An 18943-nucleotide genomic window follows, 5' to 3' on the forward strand; every position below is an offset into this window, starting at 1 on the left:
AATATAATGTCAAGTATCGATAAGTGGTCAGGGTGCAGTGGCTCAGGCCTGTAACCCAACCCTTGAGGAAGCCGAGGCCGAAGGATTGCTTGAGCCCAGGAGTTTCAGACCAGCCTGGGCAACAGTGAGACCCCATCTCTACAAAAAAATTTAAAACTAGCAAGGCATAGTGGCACTTGCCCGTAATCCCAGCTACTCAGGAGGCTGACGTGGGAGGATCATTTGAGTCCAGGAGGTCAAGGCTGCAGTGAGCTGGAACTCCAGCCTGGGAAACACAGCGGGACCTTGTCTCAAAAAACCAGTAGCAGTAAGTGCTATGAAGAAAATGCAAGGTAAAGGGGCAAAGAGCACTTGCTCCTACACTCCAGCTTTTCTCTACAGTTGCCATCTATAGTCCTCAGATTCCCAAATGAGGAACCATGTTTCTCACTTTAGAGAAATAATAAAGTACTACTTGTTCTTGTTTCTCCAACAAGTTTCAAAGGATAGTCATTTGGGCTGTTTAAGCAATATGTAAACAGAAAATAAGAAAGTGACTGAAGGCCAGGTGCGGTGGCTCACACCTCTAATCCCAGCACTTTGGGAGGCCGAGGCAGGTGGACCACTTGAGGTCAGGAGTTTGAGACCAGCCTGACCAACATGGTGAAACCCCATCTCTACTAAAAATACAAAAAATAGCCAAGTGTGGTGGCACACACCCATAATTCCAGCTACTTGGGAGGCTGAGGCAGGAGAATCGCTTGAACCCGGGAGGCAGAGGTTGCAGTGAGCTGAGATCACGCCATTGTATTCCAGCCTGGGCAATGAGCAAAACTCCATCTCAAAAAAAAAAAAAAAAAAAAAACAACGAAGTGACTGAAAATGAGAAATGATGAGGCAAAAGGAGGCTGCTTCAACTCACCAATTTATTTGCCGATAATTATTTTATTGATACTTTTTTTATTGTTACAATGGGAAAGTAAGGTGTCAAGGATATAGAAAGGAAGGGCATGCATATGAGGGAACACAGTATCATTTTAGCTCTTAGAAAGCAATGAGCATCTGATAAGTCTTTGGGGAAATAGGAAAGGAGGAAAATCTAATAAAGACAAAGATCAGCATAAGAAAAACAAAGGCTACAAAATGCAGTTCTCTACCTGGAGTTATAAGAGGGGGGCTAAATGTAGTCATCTCCTCTTTTTGGAGATCAGAAGGTCTCTGGGAAAAGAGAAGAACCAATTATTCAGAAAATAACTAGGGTCACAGAATGAACAAGTGGAATTAGAGAGCCAGTGATGGAAGTGAGGAAACAGCTGTGTAGGTTTTGGCCAGTGAGCAGGTGGTGGTAATAGTATCACAGGGTTGCTACTTACTGAATCACTGCTACAATATGCGAGGAACTGTGCTAGACTTTACAGAATGATTCCTAATCATTGAAGCAACCCTCACAAGGTAGGCATTATTATCATCCCAGTTTCACAGAGGAGGACATCGAGGCTACCAAGTTAAGTAGCTTGTCCCGGTTTCACAGCCAGCAAGTGACAGGGTCAAGAGAGGGACCCACATCTGCCAGATGCTGAAGTCAGAATGTTTTCCACATTCCTACTTCCCCATATTACAAATTTCATAGAGGGTTTAGGTCAGAATGACTTGGAAGTTTACAAAGTCCCAGTGAGGGTTAAAGAACAACAAGGAGATTCAGATGTGAGCAGGATATTTATAAGTGTCACAGGAAAATTATTGGATCCTGCCTCCCAGGATTTCTAGGGGATGGAAAGAAGACAGGGATTATGGTGGGAGGTGATTCTGATTGGAGGATTTCTTTGAGGGAGGGAACTGGCAGAAGGAGTCAGGCCCTACGGTGGCCCTAGGCAGAAATCCGGTAGTTGGGGTGGACCTGGGGCCTGACGTCGCAGACCATGCCAAGAAGCTGGGCCAGGACACGCTCTCGGTTTCTCTGCTGGGAGCTCTGCATGCCCTGCACCTGGCGCCTTGTAGCCTGCTCCACCTCAGCGGACAGGTTCCCCTGGGAGCCCATGGCCTGGGGGGTAGGAAGAGGGGTGGAAGAGAGAAAGGGAAAAGCAGAAACAGACAAGGGTCCAGGCATATGAGGGGAAAGATCCTGAAACAAAGCCTAGAAGAAAGGCCCTCTCAGAAACTACCCCCATCCCACAGAAATATCCCAACACCAAAGAGATCAACACAGTCCCCTTTCCCCTTAGACCTAACATGCAACTTCATCCTAAAACAGACCGTAATATCCCCACCACCTCACCATCCATAACCATAAAACTCTACCCTCCACCACAAATGTTAATCATACTCCACATAGATGTTATACTTTACACAGACTGTGGCATTCCACCCACAAGCTCTATGTGGCCTTCCCAGACTCTCTTACATATCATCACAAAGTTTCACCAATGTTGTGGTCCCTGCCAGGTCCCCTCAGCCTCAGCCCTCTGCCACCATATTTTCTTGTTGAGTCACCCTTAACACACCTCACTAGATGCACCCACCAACTTGCACCGGGGTCTCATCCCGACTCTGCCTCAACTCACCGCCTGCTGCTTGCTCTGGAATTCCTGCTCTCGCTCTCTGCGGTATTGCTCCACCTCCATCTGTGCCTCCTCCTTTGCCTGCTTCAGTCGCCGGGCCTTCCCTGGAGGCAGAAGAAAGGACAGTGGGTGGGGGTGGACCCACACACACACAATGTAATAGCAGGAGTCAGTCCCTTCCAGAAAGTTATACAGCCTTCTGTCAGCCAACCAAGTGCCAGATTCTAATATCCATCCATTTTTTCCCTCCTAACCAGCCTCCAGACCCTAGCTGTCTTCCCACCAGCCTTGGGCTTTCCCAAAATGTTTGCTGTCCCCCACGCCCAATTTTCTTTCCAGACTCCTAAGGGAGGACAGAGGAGACTCACTCTTTCTGGCATCTGCCACCTTCTCAGCTGCCCGCTTCTCAGCTTGCAGAAGCTGCTGGATACCCTGGGACTGACTGGCCATTTCTGTTGTTATGGCCGATGCTGTTTTGAATGCTGTCAAAGTACCAGATGGCTCCCACCCCCCACCGCTTACTTCTCCTCCTCCAGCTCGTTGCTGCAGTCCTCCACTACCCCTGGGTCCTAGTGCTCCCCTTCTCACTCAGCGTCCTGCACCGAGTGTCTCTCCCAATCTCATCCTCCTATTGATGACTGGTCCTCCTCTCCAGCACTTCTTGCTCAGGCAGTACCCAAAGGGGCCGCCTGGGAGCAGCAGAGACCAGGCCCAAAGCTGCGGGCTTACAACAGGTTAGCCATCCCAGTCGGAAAGGTCTAGGGATGAGGCAGGGGCAGAGAGGGGGGAGTACTAAGGTGGGAGAAGGAGAACTTGATTGGTGGTATCAGAGGAAGCATAAAGGGTTGTGAATGGGGTGAAAAGGTAAGGATGTCATCATGCAACCTGTGTTGGGAAGAGAGCATTCTGGGCTTAATTCTAAACTGACTCCCTTTCTCTCTCCACCACCCCGCCCCCTCCCCTGCCTCCTGTTGTTGACATCTCCATCTTTTTCTACATATTTCTCAAGTCCAAATTTCTGCATCTCACTTGCCGCATCCTACGGTAGTCTTCTTCCGTCTTTTGTCTATATTTTTTCTCTTTTTTGATCTGTCCCTGTTCTTGGCCCACTGTGATTTTTATCCTGTCTTTATCTCCCCTGTTTTCTCTGTCTTCTCATCTTTTCGTCCATCACTGAACCATCTCTTCTCTCTGCCAAGTTAGAGGAGGCGGGAAAAAACCTCCAAATAACTCTCTTTTCTCCCTCCCCTCCCCTCTCCTCCTTTTCCTCGCCTCTAGTCCAGTCTTCTGGTTTCAGACGGCCCCTTTAACTTAAGTTCCCTAGTTTCCCCCGGGAGATCTGGCCAAGTACCACCCTGTCGGGGCAGAACGACATCCGGTAACGCCCCTCACAGTTCACTTCCGCCCTCCACCTGAGTCTCTGCTTGCGCCATTTCCTCCAGCCTGGAGTGTCTCCGCCCTTCCCGCCTCCAGTCTCCGAGCTTCTTAAACACAGGCCTTGGGCCTACAGCTCTGGGGGTACTTGGGGGGGCGGGGGCAGGTCTGATGAGTAACCCCTCCCCCCAGGTTCCAGAGGAAGAAGCCTCCACATCTGTCTGCCGGGTACATGATATTCAATTTCTAGATCATTATTGGAGATTATCTGTGACTTTTTAAAACTCAGATTTCTGCTGATAAAAATTTTCCCCATCCGGCCCTGTTGGGTTTTTTTAAAGTTCTTTGTTAAAAATTAAAAATTTACCTGGGCTTCTGAGCCTTAAACCAATTATTTACCCTTTTCTCGAATTTTACATTAAAAAAATTAAACCTCTGATCCTATCACCCCCCTCAAAAAAATTTTTTTTCAAATCTATCATCTGATAAAGGATCAGGGTTAGGATAGGCCTCATCTCTTGCTGAAGATATTAGAAGAAAACGGAACCAAAGGGAGAAACAACAGGGGATGTCAGAGATGGAGAGAGAAGGACCAGCCAAGGCTGAAGTCCTGACTGCTGCCTTTTTTCCTTCCCCAGCCCAAGAGTTCCATGGCCTCCACTTCCCGCCGCCAACGCCGAGAACGTCGCTTTCGTCGTTACTTGTCTGCAGGACGGCTGGTCCGGGCCCAGGCCCTCCTCCAGCGACACCCAGGCCTCGATGTAGATGCTGGGCAGCCCCCACCACTGCACCGGGCCTGTGCCCGCCACGATGCCCCTGCCCTGTGCCTGCTGCTTCGGCTCGGGGCCGACCCTGCCCACCAGGACCGCCATGGGGACACGGCACTGCATGCTGCTGCCCGCCAGGGCCCAGATGGTGAGTCTGCTCAGTGGGGAACAAGGTCATAAGCAGCTGACCAGACCTCAAATAAAAGCCAACCAATAGTTGAGAAATAAGCTAGTTATTTGGTTATCAGGACCTAGGGAAGGAGTTAACCAAGTTGGCATGTGGCTGTCATTTGTGCCTTTACATTACTGAGCTACCATTGTCTGAAGAACCCAACATTCCCCAAAGAGCAACTGGTCTTCAAATTTCACATCTGTTTAGATTAGTAGCTACTTTGTTTCTTGACAGATTGTTTGCTTGTAGCCAAAAAATAGCATAGAAGGTAGGCTCTGGAGTTAGATTGCCTGGATTCAAACCCCAGCTCCAAATCCCAGCTCCACACTTCATAGCTACGTATTCTTGGACAGGTTACTTGAGGCTTAGTTTGCCCATGTGTAAAAATTAAAATAATAACCTTTGCTATGTGTCAGACATTTCTCATAAAGTAACACATTTAATCCTCACAACAATCTTAGGAGGTGAGTACTGATATTATCCCCCATTTCCCAGCTGAGGAAACAGGGCATAGAGGTCATTTGCCAAAGTTACAGTTATTCACTGGTAGAGCAGAGATTATAACCCAGATGGACTAGATAGAGTGTCCATGCTTTTAACAGCTACATTGTCCTGTGTTATACATTATAGCATTGTACATTGATTGTGCCCATGTTCAGAGTACCCATGTTGTGCCATATATGTTTTGAGAATCAACTGACATAGTACATAATTAGAGTACCTGGCACACACGATAAGCACTTGGTATATGCTGGTGATTGTTGTTCCTGTTTCTCTTTTTTTGTTATTGTTTTTTTTTTTGTGGAGTTTCACTCTTCTTGCCCAGGCTGGAATGCAACGGTGTGATCCTGGCTCACTGCAACCTCCACCTCCCAGGTTCAAGTGATTCTCATGCCTCAGCCTCCCAAGTAGCTGGGATTACAGGCGCATGCCACCACACCCAGCTAATTCTTATATTTTTAGAAGAGATGGGTTTTCGCCATGTTGGACAGGCTGGTCTCGAACGCCTGACCTCAGGTGATCCACAAATCTCAGCCTCTCAAAGTGCTGGGATTACAGGTGTGAGCCACCACACCTGGCCTTGTTCCTGTTTTTGTTATCAACAGGTCCATACTCCCTTACCCACAATTCTAAACTCAAAAACACTCTGAGAACCAAACATTTTTCATCAGGCTGTCACCAAAATTCATTTGGTGACAGAAACCTAATCTGAACTAAAGTAAGACTATTATTTATTTTTATCCTACTGATGTCAATATTCATACATTTCCCTGCAGAAACACTCATGTGTTTGGTTCTTGGGGCTGCCTAGGCCCTCCTGGGCTACCTAATATAGAGTGAGTATACTTTTAGGTCAGCCCTATCGAGTCCCAAAAACATTTGAAGTCTGCAAAACCTTTGGCACTGAAGGATTCAAATGGAGAACCTGGTGATATTATAATAGTGGTGGAGGCCAGGTGCGGTGGGTCATGCCTTGTAATCCCAGCACTTTGGGAGGCCGAGGCAGGCAGATCACGAGGTCAGGAGTTCAAGACCAGCCTGGCTGACATAGTGAAACCCCATCTGTACTAAAAATACAAAAATTAGCTAGGCATGGTGGCACGCACCTGTAGTCTCAGCTACTTGGGAGGCTGAGGCAGGAGAATCACTTGAACCCGGGAGACAGAGGTTGTGGTGAGCCGAGATTGTGCTACTGCATTCCAGCCTGGGCAACAGAGCGAGACTCTGTCTCAAAAAAAAAAAAAAAAAAAGAGTGGTGGAAGCAGCTCTTTATAGGTAGAGCCCTGCTTACTAGAATAAAAGCTGAAACCTTTCCCCGTCTAGAGATTTCCTTCTGGAGTAAGAACGTTAGAGGAAAACCTCTAGATCCAGATGAACAACCATAACATCCCCCAGCTCAAGTATAGACAGAAGGCCGCTCCCCTAAAACCTCCCCCAAATGGTCAAAAACCCCATTTAAAAATTTCCTTTAACATACCTGAGATAGGCTAGCATATTCAGATTTGTTTCTTGTTGTTTTTACTTAAAACAGAGTAGGTTTACCGAGTGCAGGCATCTAACTTGACAGCTCATATTGTAAGAGGCAGGACCCTGGAAGGCAAAAGAGCAGATTACCCCAAGGCAGACCTGCATCCAGACCCCAGCTCTGCCATCGACAGGGACATGCAGCTTACCTCTGTGAGCCCAATTTGCCTTGCTAAAATGGGAGTTTTGTTTTGTTGTTTTTTTGAGGTGGAGGTTCCCTGTTGTTGCCCAGGCTAGAGTGCAATGGCGCGATTTCGGCCCACCTCAACCTCTGCCTCCTGGGTTTAAGAGATTCTCCTGCCTCAGCCTCCCAAGTAGCTGGGATTACAGGCATGCACCATCACGCCCAGCTAATTTTGTATTTTTGGTAGAGACAGGGTTTCTCCCTGTTGGTCAGGCTGGTCTCAAACTCCCGACCTCAGGTGACCCGCCAGCCTCAGCCTCCCACAGTGCTGGGATTACAGGCGTGAGCCACTGCGCTCAGCCAAAATGCCCCGGATAGGGTGGTAGGGATTTCCTTTATTGTTTATTTGCTTGTTTGTTTTGAGACAGGGTCTCATTCTGTCTCCCAGGCTGGAGTGCAGTGGTGCAATCATGGCTCACTGCAGCCTCTACCTCGTGGGCTCAAGCAGTCCTCCCACCTCAGCCTGCCTAGTAGCTGGGACTACAAGCACACACCACCATGCCCAGCTAATTGTTTGTATTTTTGGTAGAGACTGTTTTGCTATGTTATCCAGGCTGTTCTCCATCTCCTGAGTTCAAACAGTCTGCCCACCTCGGCTTCCCAAAGTGCGGGGACTAGAGGCGTGAGGTGTGAGCCACCATGCCCAACTTTATTGTATTGAATTTTAAGAAGCTGCTGAGACTGATATTATCCCATTTACAGATGAGGAAAGCAGGGCCCAAAAGGTTCGGGAACTTGTCTGAAATCTCACAGCTCTCAGGTCATTGTCTTCCAAAGGGGGACCCAAGCTCAGAGCCTTCACTCCCAAACCCTGGTGTCCTCTCTGGCCTTATTTACTCCTGGTCCCCTGCCAGCCCTGCCACCAGATGGCCTTCTAACTCCTTGGTTGAAAGGCCCATCTCATTCAGCTTCCAGCTTCCTTTTTCTTTTTCTTTTGAGATGGAGTCTTGCTTTGTCGCCCAGGCTGGAGTGCAGTGGCACGATCTCGACTCACTACAACCTCTGCTTCCTGGGTTCAAGCGATTCTCCTGCCTCAGCCTCCCAAGTAGCTGAGATTACAGGCACACACCACCATGCCCAGCTAATTTTTTTATTTTTATTTATTAATTTTTAAATATTTATTTATTTTTGAGACGGAGTCTCCCTCTGTTCCCCAGGCTGGAGTGCAGTGGCAGTATCTTAACTCACTGCAACCTCTGCCTCCCAGGTTCAAGTGATTCTCCTTCCTCAGCCTCCTCAGTAGCCGGGACTACAGGAGCCTGCCACCACGCCCGGCTAATTTTTGTATTTTTAATAGAGATGGGGTTTCACCATGTTGGCCAGGCTGGTCTCGAACTCCTGACCTCAGGTGATCCACCCGCCTCGGCCTCCCAAAGTGCTGGGATTACAGGCGTGAGCCACCATGCCTGACCTAATTTTTGTGTTTTTAGTAGAGATGGGGTTTCAACATGTTGGCCAGGCTGGTCTCGAACTCCTGACCTCAAGTGATCCGCCCACTTCAGCCTCCCAAAATGTTGGGATTATAGGCATGAGCCACTGTGCCCATCCCACAGAATGTTTTTTGGTTTTGTTTCTGTTTTCTGTTTTGTTTTGTTTTGTTTGAAAAGGAGTCTCACTCTGTCGCCCAGGCTGGAGTGCAGTGGCACAATCTCGGCTGACTGCAACCTCCACCTCCCAGGTTCAAGAGATTCTCCTGCCTCAGCCTCCCAAGTAGCTGGGACTATAGGTGTATGCCACCACACCTGGCTAATTTTTTGTATTTTTAGTAGACACGGGGTTTCACCATGTTAGCCAGGATGGTCTCGATCTCTTGACCTTGTGATCTGCCTGCCTCAGCCTCCCAAAGTGTTAGGATTACAGGCGTGAGCCACAGCGCCTGGCCAAAATGTTTTTATGTTTATTTTTCTTAGTATGAAACTCCAGCATACTAAAGAGCATTGAGAACAGTTGATCTGGTAAATTGCTATAAACGGGCCTTTTTTTTTTTTTTTTTTTTTTTTTTTTTTTTTGGCGAAGTGGGGGATGGAGTCTCATTCTGTCGCCCAGGCTGGAGTGCAGTAGTATGATCTCGGCTCACTGCAAGCTCCGCCTCCCGGGTTCAAGCCATTCTCCTGCCTCAGCCTCCCAAGTAGCTGGGATTACAGGCGCCCACCACCACGCCCGGCTAATTTTTTGTATTTTTAGTAGAGACGGGGTTTCACTATGTTGGCCAGGCTGGTCTCGAACTCCTGACCTCGTGATCCGCCCGCCTTGGTCTCCCAAGTGCTGGGATTACAGGCGTGAGCCACCACACCAGGCCTAAAGGGGGCATTTCTAATACTGGAGAAAGGTGAACTTTTTTTTTTTTCCGAGACAGAGTCTCGCTGTGTCACCCAGGCTGGAGTGCAATGGTGCAATCTCAGCTTGCTACAACCTCCGCCTCCCGGGTTCAAGCGGTTCTCCTGCCTCAGCCTCCCGAGTAGCTGGGCACCTGCCATCATGCCCAGCTAATTTTTGTATGTTTGTAGAGATGGAGGTTTCACCGTGTTGGCCAGGCTGGTCTTAAACTCCTGCCCTGACCTGAGGTGATCCACTCACCTCAGCTTCCCAAAGTGCTGGGATTACAAGCGTGAGCCACTGCGCCCGACCAGGTGAACTATTTTATAAATGATATTGGAACATTTGGCTCATCTAGGGAAAAACAAGAGTCCTACCTTTTGATTACAAAAAGTAAATTCCACCAGATTAAACACCTGAATATGACAGGAAGGTACATACCAAATTCATGGGACAGATGGCCTGGGGAGGAATGAAATTTGGAAGGCAGTATCACGGTAAACTACCTTTATCTGTGATGATTTTATTTCCTTAAAATAAATTATATTACAAACATGACAGTATTAACAAACCCTGTGGTAGGAATGGGGTTCTGTATTGTATTATACTTTGTACTTTTGAGAGTTTTTTAATTTCTTTTTTGTTGTTGTTGAGACAGAGTCTCACTCTGTCACCCAGGCTGGAGTCCAGTGGCGCAATCTTGGCTCACTGCAACCTCTGCCTCCCGGGTTCAAGCAGTTCTCTGCCTCAGCCTCCCAAGTAGCTGGGATTACAGGCATCCGCCACCATGTCAGGCTAATTTTTGTATTTTTAGTGGAGACAGGGTTTCACCATCTTGGTCTTGAACTCCTGACCTCATGATCCACCCACCTTGGGCTCCCAAAGTGCTGGGATTACAGGCATGAGCCACCGCACTTGGCTGAGTTTTTTAATTTCTAAAAATAAAAATAAGTATACGTCTAAAGTAGTAGAAGAAAATGCAGATAATGTTTTATAATCTTAAAATAGAGCCTTCCTAAGAGTGAAATGAAATTAAAAGTCAGAAAATAATATATTGATATAGATTTAACTACATGAAAATTTTAGGCCGGGTGCGGTAGCTCACACCTGTAATCTCACACTTTGGGATGCCAAGGTAGGCAGATCACTTGAGCCAGGAGTTCAAGACCAGCCTGGACAACACAGTGAGACCTGGTCTCTACAAAAAATACAAAATTAGCCAGGCGTGGTGGTACATGACTGTAGTCCTGTAGTCCCAGTTACTCAGGAGGCTGAGGTGGGAGGATTGCTTGAGCCCAGTGAGCAAGATCATGCCACTGCACTGCAGCCTGGGCAACAGGGCGAGACCTTGTCTCAAAAAGAAAAAAAAGGCTTTTTTAAAGATAGATAGAAGAAAATGTTTGCAATATGTATAACACATACAGTATATAGAACCCTCATATCAATATATATAATTTCCAAAGAAAAAGTGGATAAAGAATATGAGCAATTCATTCACAAAAAACTACAAATAGCCAAAAGACATGAAAAGGAAAAAAACGTCGTTAATAAAATAATGTTTTAATCTATCCAACTGGCAAAATTAAAAGGGTCGATGATACTCAATTTTGGTAAAGGAAGACATAGGCACACTTGTATATTGACAAACTTATTGAGAGCAGTTTGGCAAAATTGCACATGTTCTTTGACTCAGAAATTCCACTTATGAAAGTCTACCCCCACAGAAAGACTGTAAGATACTCATGAGGCTGAACATTTTTGGAAACAAAGTCTGTCGATATTGGGGTGAGGAGATTTTTTTGTACACACAGTGGAACACTAATTATAAAGTCATCAAAAACTATGAGGTAGACTGTATATATTCCTGTGGAAAAAATATAAATGAGATGTTAAATGAAAGAAGCAAGTTGCCAAGCAATATTTATAGCATGGTTACATATCTCCAAATAAATGTGTCATATGTATGCTTTTAGGTACACCAAGGTGGTACTGGAAGGGATCACAGTACACTGTTAATAGTTATCAAATTTGTTCTTCCTTCTTTAAAAAGAAAATTTCAACTTAATTATATCCCTTTCACATTAAAATGTCAAATAAAATTGGGGGAAAAGCCACCTACAGCCCCACCACCCATAGGCTAGAATTTTTACATATTTTTTGCCAGTCTATTTTTTTTCTTTTTTTTTTTTTTGAAACGGAGTCTCCCTCTGTTGCCCAGGCTGGAGTGCAATGGCACGATCTCAGCTCACTGCAACCTCTGCCTTCCAGGTTCAAGTGATTCTGCTGACTCAGCCTCCCAAGTAGCTGGGATTACAGGCACATGCTACCATGCCACCATGGTCTTGAACTCCTGACCTTGTGATCCACCCCCCTCTCAGCCTCCCAAAGTGCTGGGATTACAGGCGTGAGCCACCGTGCCTGGCCACATCTGATCCCTTCTACAGTTTTGTCGCCAGCTTTTTTCCAACACATGCCTCAGTTGTAGTGGCTGTTTAATATTATGTTTTTATAGTTGGAGGCCCTACTCCTTAAAACCTATGAATGTAAACCTCCCATGCAAGCCTGAGCACCCACCACGCTCACCCCTGCAGTGAGCTCAGGTGGGGAACATGCGAATGAAAGACAGGACCAGGTACTCCCTGGGTGGGACAAGTTGAGAGGGTCTGTGACAGGTCACAGCAGCACTAGGGAGAAGTGCCTCCCCCCACCCTGATGTGATTTGGGTAGGGATGGTGGGCCTTCGCCAGCCACACCTGAGCCATTCTGTCTTCTTGCCTTCCTGGACTTGCCTTCCCCTATTCCAGCTTTCTGCCAGGTAAACAGTACTTTGCAGCACTACCAAATAAAGATTTAAGGACTGCTAGCCCATTTCCTCTTACCCCTGGGAAAGAAAGTAGGTCCACAGGAAGGAAGGCTGCCTCCCTCCGCTGCTTCTATCCCCCAAGTGAAAGAGGTGGTTGGCGGCCACAGCAGGTGGGCCTGGCCAGGGTGCCTGGGTTGGCAGTGAAGGAAGTAGCATGGCACTCAGCTAACCTTGAGCCAGATGCAGCAAGGTTGGGACTGAAGAAAAGGGGAGTTCAGGAACGTCGGTTCCTCTCCTGTTTTCTCTCAGCCCATGGGTGAGACCCTCTGTCACACTCCACTCCCTTTCCCCTGCCCTAGGTCAGCAGTCGTTTGGAAAGAGCTTGCTCTGCCGCTGGCCATAGTTGTTGCCGGTTCACCTCCCCACCCCTCTCCCATCATCCCTAGTAAGGCTGGCTGAGAGTAATTTCCCTGAAAACATTTATTTTACTCAGTTTATTGATAAGTGATAATGAAAGATAAGTATTACATATTTGTGTATTTATTAATGGCCCAGAGTAGAGCGTTGAGATATTTTCCCAGTCTGATATATGGTTTCAGGTGAGAAAATAAGGGATTTATATAGTGACAATATTTTTAAGTGAAAAGTAGAATACATAGTCAAAGAATTTGGGCCCTGCTTTGGTGGCTGGAGGCAGGTCAGAAAATGTCAGTTGGCATGGTAGAACTTCTAGGACGCTGAAATAGTTTGTGGAGACACAAGTAAGAATTTTTTTTTTTTTTTTTTTGAGACGGAGTCTTGCTCTGTCGCCTAGGCTGGAGTGCAGTGGCGCGATCTTGGCTCACTACAAGCTCCACCTCCCAGGTTCATGTCATTCTCCTGCCTCAGCCTGCCGAGTAGCTGGGACTACAGGTGCCCACCACCACACCTGGCTAATTTTTTGTATTTTTTAGTAGAGATGGGATTTCACTGTGTTAGCCAGGATGGTCTTGATCTCCTGACCTCGTGATCCGCCTGCCTCTGCCTCCCAAAGTGCTGGGATTACAGGTGTGAGCCACCGCGCCCGGCCGAGAATATTTTAAACTACCACACTTATCATGCATGTGGTAAACTATCAGTCTGTGTTTATCAGTGATGGTTATTTCCTAATACCCAGGAGGCATCCATGTGAGCCACCCTTCCATTGCTTTAAGACCAAGGGAGTGAGTGACCAGCAGGATTCAAGATGGCAGCTCTGCCGAGGAGTGGGAGTCCCAGCTAACTTCTGCTCCTTGCTTTCCCACCAACAGCCTACACCGATTTCTTCCTCCCGCTGCTAAGCCGCTGTCCCTCCGCCATGGGAATAAAGAATAAGGATGGGGAGACCCCTGGCCAAATTTTGGGCTGGGGACCCCCCTGGGATTCTGCTGAAGAGGAGGAAGAAGATGATGCCTCCAAGGAGCGGGAATGGAGACAGAAGCTCCAGGGTGAGCTGGAGGACGAGTGGCAGGAAGTCATGGGGAGGTTTGAAGGTGAGAAGTCCACTGCTATCCACAGCTGCCCTTCCCTGCTGGCCACTTTCCATCTGCATGAATGCGTCACACTAGGCTCCTCTGCCCCCTCCTCTGTGCTTCCCTGCTTCTTGGGGCCCATCACCTTCTCACAGCCTCTCTCCAACTACCCCCATCCCACCCTCCCAAACAGGTGATTCCTCCCATGAAACCCAGGAACCTGAGTCCTTCTCAGCCTGGTCAGATCGCCTGGCCCGGGAACATGCCCAGAAGTGCCAGCAGCAGCAGCGAGAAGCAGAGGGATCCTTTCGACCCCCACGGGCTGAGGGCTCCAGCCAGAGCTGGCGACAGCAGGAGGAGGAGCAGCGGCTCTTCAGAGAGCGAGCGCGGGCCAAGGAGGAAGAACTGCGTGAGAGCCGAGCCAGGAGGGCGCAGGAGGCTCTAGGGGACCGAGAACCCAAGCCAGCCAGGGCCGGGCCCAGGGCAGAGCACCCCAGAGGAGCAGGGAGGGGCAGCCTCTGGCGATTTGGTGATGTGCCCTGGCCCTGCCCTGGGGGAGGGGACCCAGAGGCCATGGCTGCAGCCCTGGTGGCCAGGGGCCCCCCTTTGGAGGAACAGGGGGCTCTGAGGAGGTACTTGAGGGTCCAGCAGGTCCGCTGGCACCCTGACCGCTTCCTGCAGCGATTCCGAAGCCAGATTGAGACCTGGGAGCTGGGCCGTGTGATGGGGGCAGTGACAGCCCTTTCTCAGGCCCTGAATCGCCATGCAGAGGCCCTCAAGTGACCCTAGGGAAGAAGCAAGAAACTTCGGGGCTGCAGCCTCAGGATGAGGCAGAAGGAAGGGTAAGGGAAAGGATAGGGACCACAAGGAAGAGCCAGGTGCTGCTCAGCAGAGGATATGGGTGGGAGCGAAAGTTGTAACAAGTGGGGGTGGGGGGTGTGGGCCGCCACCACTGCTCCTTGACTCTGCCGTTTCCTAATAAGACCTGGTTCCACGTCTCACTCCCAGTGTCTCCTCTGTCTTTTTCCATTGCTGTGGTTTTCATCACCCATGACATCTCCTTTCCCGCCCCGCCTGCTGAAACCCACAGCTCCTACACACCTGCAACAGACACGCACACGCTAACACGGGCTCTAAGCTGGAGCGAGAAGCCTCTGCATGACCCCTCAGTTCAGCCCTAAGAAAGCCCAGTTTGCCATCCAGTCTCACTCCACTCCCTACACTGGGGTCTTTTCCACCCTGCAATCTGTGGCTGGAGAAATAGATGCGAACAGAGGCAAAAAGGGGAACAAAACCAGTTTCCCTCCCCTCCCTGGCTCCCCAAGCTGAACCACATCCTCCTCCCCACTTAACACCCCCTTCCCCCAACACAGGGCTTTCCCTTTGCTGAGTCACTGAATGAGCGAGTTGGGGGCAGCCGGGGCTGGGGGCCATGAGGAGGCTGGGGGAGGATGGGGAATACAAGCAGAATGGCTGGAGGAAGAGCCCTGTGGGGGAGTGGAATTTCAGTTGCTAAAATTAGGAGCAGGGGAAGGAGGTGGAAAGAGCAAAATTATGTAACATGGGTTGTCTGTTCTTGGGCAACTGGAGCTCCACACCCAAAGCCAGCCAGGCTGCTGGCTCCATCCATCTCTGCCCTCTAGCTTGTCAGTTGTATCTCTCTTCCTCCAGGGCCCCAATCCTCATCTCCACCATTCAGCTTCTGCCTCATCCTAAACCTGAGTTCATCTCTGGGCAGCCCAGGAATGGCCTTCCCTATAAACATTTCCTTTTCCAAGAACCAGTAGTTGAAGTCCTGAAAGGTGGAGGGAGAGTCTGGGATTCCCACGGAGGAGAGAGGGGCTCCCTGGAAACTAAGATAGGTAGACCCCACTACCATCGCCCAGGACACAACTGGAAACTCGGCAAAAAGAAAGGACAGGGCTGCAAGGAGAGTACAGGCATGTGCTGGTGAGTGCACTGTCTGCATAGTTACACCAGAGCATCTTATCAATCAGAAACTTATCTTCCAGGTTTTGAGCCCAGGTGTCTATAGGAGAATCCCAGGAGTGGAAGTGGAAGGCAGTAGAGGACAGGGAGGGCAAGCCTCTGGGAACACGGGAACATGGGTGGGCATGAGATCCTTGAAGAAGACAGCCTGAAGTTCGGAAGAGACTCAAGGCCTCTGAAGGACCAGGCAGATGTTCAGGGTGCAGGAGGGGGAAGGGCTGGTGAGAAAGATCCTGTGAGAGGAAGCTGCTGTGATTCAGAGAAGAGACTTCAAGCTGTGTGTGACCCTGGCGTCCGGTTCCTCTCACAGGCTGGAGCTTTTCGGAAGTGGCATGCAAAGAGTCCAGGTTTGGCCTTGGGGGGAGTTTGGGGTTAGGATCCCTAAGCTGGGGGTTGAGAAGTAAATTACAGAAAACTCTGGTGACCAAATTTACTCCTCCACCCAGGAGATTTCTCACTGGTTTTTAAGCACATCATTTCCCCTTCTGCAAGAGTTACATAAAACCAAAGCAAAATAAGCCCTGAAACCTGGGCCCACCGGACCACAGTCTTTTCAACATCCCTCCCTGGTGTCTGGCCCCCAGCCCTGGTGGGGGTTCCCCTGAGATAAGGGCTGTTCACTTTCTCTGACCACATGATTTCCGCTTCTGTGTCTCTTGTTTCCTAGGCTGATAAAAATACTGAGCCCTAGAGGCCCTGGCTTCCTCTGACCCCTTGGGGTAGGCAGCAGGCATCCTGTCCAGCATGGTGGGGGCAGGGATGGGGGCCAGGGACTCCCAAGGGGTGACTCAGTGCCTGCCATGAAACAGTGGGTAGGTGGAAGTGTATCTCTGCTCTCTAGAGCTGGCACCAGGAGTTGAGTCTCAGTGGAGGATGCATTGGGATTCAATTGGAGGAATAGGCCTGGAAAAGAATAATGCGATTGAAGAGGGTCAGTTTGAGGACTCAGGTTGGGGCAGGTTTGGGTTAAGTTAGGAAAAGGATCTGGGAGGATGTCTGTTCAGTGTAGGTCAACTGAGCATTATGTAGCCCAAAAATAAATTTAAACCCTGCTTCAAGCTTACAATCTAGTGGGGAGGCAGACCCATACCTAATTAACTGATTCAAGGCATGATGAGTAAACTAAGATGTTTACAGAAAGAGGGGAGATTAAGTCCATTTGAAAGCATCCAGGGAGCCTCTGAGGAGACAGCATTTGAACTTGCTCTAATGAATGGGTTCACTAGGTGGAGGTGGACGGAAAGGTTCCATAGGCGAATAACATGTCTTGAGCAGAGCCTGACAAGTCAGAAAATGCAGTATGTTCTGGGAAAGGAGCGTCCTGAGGTAGAAGAAGCACAGGTGTGAGGGAACATGTGATGAAGAAAGGACCACAGAAAGTCAAGGTCAGAGATTGGACTTCATCCTGTGGGCAGTGGTCCAGGTGACGATGAAAAAGAGGGAGAACAGGAGAGCGCTGCAGGAGTATAGACAAGGAGTAAGAAAACAGCCATCATCTTGTGAATTAATACCTACTGTGTGTTAACCAGCCCTTTTCCTAACACCACAAATCCTCAACACCTGTCCAAAAGGTGGCCAGGCACCTCACTCCTGTAATCACAGCCCTTTGGGAGACCAAGGTGGGAGCACTTTGGGAGGATCACTTGAGGCCAGGAGTTCGAGACCAGCCTGGCCAACATGGTGAAACCCCGTCTCTACTAAAAATATAAAAATTAGCTGGGCGTGGTGGTGGGCACCTGTAATCCCAGCTACTCAGGTGGCTGAGGCACAAGAATCACTTGAACCCGGGAGGCAGAGGTTGCAGTGAGCTGAGATCATGCCTCTGCTCTCCAGTCTGGGTGACAGAGCAAGACTCTATATCAAAAAAAAAAAATTTTATTAAGCACCTGTTAGGAGCAGGGCACTGCTTGACAGTAGGTATAAATAATAAAGTCACTGCCTTCATAGAACTTGCAGTCTAATGAGACAATATACAAATAATAACTATACATTATATTTATAATGTACAGGTGCGCCTGCTTAGGGTAATAAAGTGCTCAAAGAGGGTTTGAGGTACCAGCATGACTCTCAGGTGGAGATTTCCAGAAAGCAGGTTTGGAGCTCAAGAGAAGTTGGGTCTGGAGGAACAGATTTGGGCATCATTCCCTTCCCAGTAGAGGATGAGCCTTTGAGTGGACAGGATCTTCAAGGGAGGGGGCGGAGTGACCAGAAGATCCCTGAGCATGATCAAAGGAAGAGAACCAATAAAGGAGAGGTTGGGGAGCAGTCAGAGAAGTAGGGCGTGGGGGGCGGGGGATGCCAAGCAGAGACAGGGCAGCCATGTTTGAGGCTTCAAAGAGGTCTAGTAAATGAAGGTTGAAAAGATTGTTGGGTTCAGGAACTAGACGATTACAAATTTTGAGAAAACTGTTTCCATTTAATAGAGGGGCAGAAATCACTTTACATAGGTTAAGGAATGAGTGGGAGGTGAGGAAAAGGAGGTGGTGGGCATGAAGTCAGAATGGTGAACACAATAACTGAGAATCATCTCTTAGTTCTACCCACAGATTTTACAGTTGAGGGAAATTTTACCAGTTCCTGAAAAAGTGGTTCGTTAAGGGGGCTAGTCTTTTGAGACATCACACGAAAAGGGAAGGTGAGAGATGGACTGGACATTTGAGGGAGAAAGATTTCAAGGAAGGATCTTTTTTGTTGTTTATTTTCAAGAAATAAAATTGAATGTAAAATGAAGATGCTTAAAGAGACAAAGATAGGCCAGGCGCAGTGGCTCACACCTGTAATCCCAGCACTGTGGGAGGCCAAGGTGGGCGGATCACTTGAGGCCAGGGGTTCAAGACTAGCATGGCCAATGTGGCAAAACCCCATCTCTACAAAAGATACAAAAATTAGCCAGGCATAGTGGCACATGCCTGTGGTCCCAGCTATTCACTGAGGTGGGAGAATCGCTTGAACCCAGGAGGCAGAGGTTGCAGTGAGCCGAGATCACACCACTGCACTCCAGCCTGGGTGACAGAGTGAAACTCAGTGTCAAAAAAAAAAAAAAAGCCCAGGTGCAGTGGCTCACACTTGTAATCCCAGCGCTTTGGGAGGCCGAGGTGGGCAGACCATAGATATCAGGAGTTCAAAACCAACATAGCCAACATGGTGAAGTGCTGTCTGTACTAAAAATACAAAAATTAGCTGGGCGTGGTGGCACATGCCTATAACCCCAGCTACTCAGGAGGCTGAAGCAGGAGAACCACTTGAACCCAGGAGGGAGAGGTTGCAGTGAGCCGAGATCTTGCCA

General features: G+C 48.7%; 2 protein-coding genes across 5 annotated transcripts; one reads left to right on the forward strand and one right to left on the reverse strand.

Annotated features, from left to right (window-relative positions):
• Positions 1-886: 886 nt before the first annotated feature.
• On the reverse strand, positions 887-3272 carry ATP6V1G2 (ATPase H+ transporting V1 subunit G2). Its single transcript, XM_003272087.4, has 3 exons — positions 2906-3272; positions 2541-2641; positions 887-2020 (listed from the first exon to the last, which is right to left on the reverse strand). The coding sequence occupies exons 1-3, from the start codon at positions 2985-2987 to the stop codon at positions 1847-1849; spliced, it is 357 nt and encodes a 118-aa protein (XP_003272135.1). The 5' UTR covers positions 2988-3272; the 3' UTR covers positions 887-1846.
• Positions 3265-14669, forward strand: NFKBIL1 (NFKB inhibitor like 1). 4 transcript variants are annotated; one of them, XM_003272082.2, is made up of 4 exons: positions 3265-3401; positions 4550-4826; positions 13468-13689; positions 13862-14669. In XM_003272082.2, exons 2-4 carry the CDS (start codon positions 4562-4564, stop codon positions 14449-14451), a joined length of 1077 nt encoding a protein of 358 aa, XP_003272130.2. In that variant the 5' UTR covers positions 3265-3401; positions 4550-4561; the 3' UTR covers positions 14452-14669. The 4 variants fall into 4 exon arrangements, with proteins under 4 accessions (XP_003272130.2, XP_003272131.2, XP_030659121.1 ...); XM_003272083.2 differs by having other exon boundaries at positions 3279-3401; positions 13468-13644; XM_030803261.1 differs by lacking the exon at positions 3265-3401 and adding an exon at positions 3959-4139.
• Positions 14670-18943: the final 4274 nt, after the last annotated feature.

The sequence above is a fragment of the Nomascus leucogenys genome, chromosome 22a (genome assembly GCF_006542625.1).
Source record: "Nomascus leucogenys isolate Asia chromosome 22a, Asia_NLE_v1, whole genome shotgun sequence".
Classification (NCBI taxonomy): Eukaryota; Metazoa; Chordata; class Mammalia; order Primates; family Hylobatidae; genus Nomascus; species Nomascus leucogenys.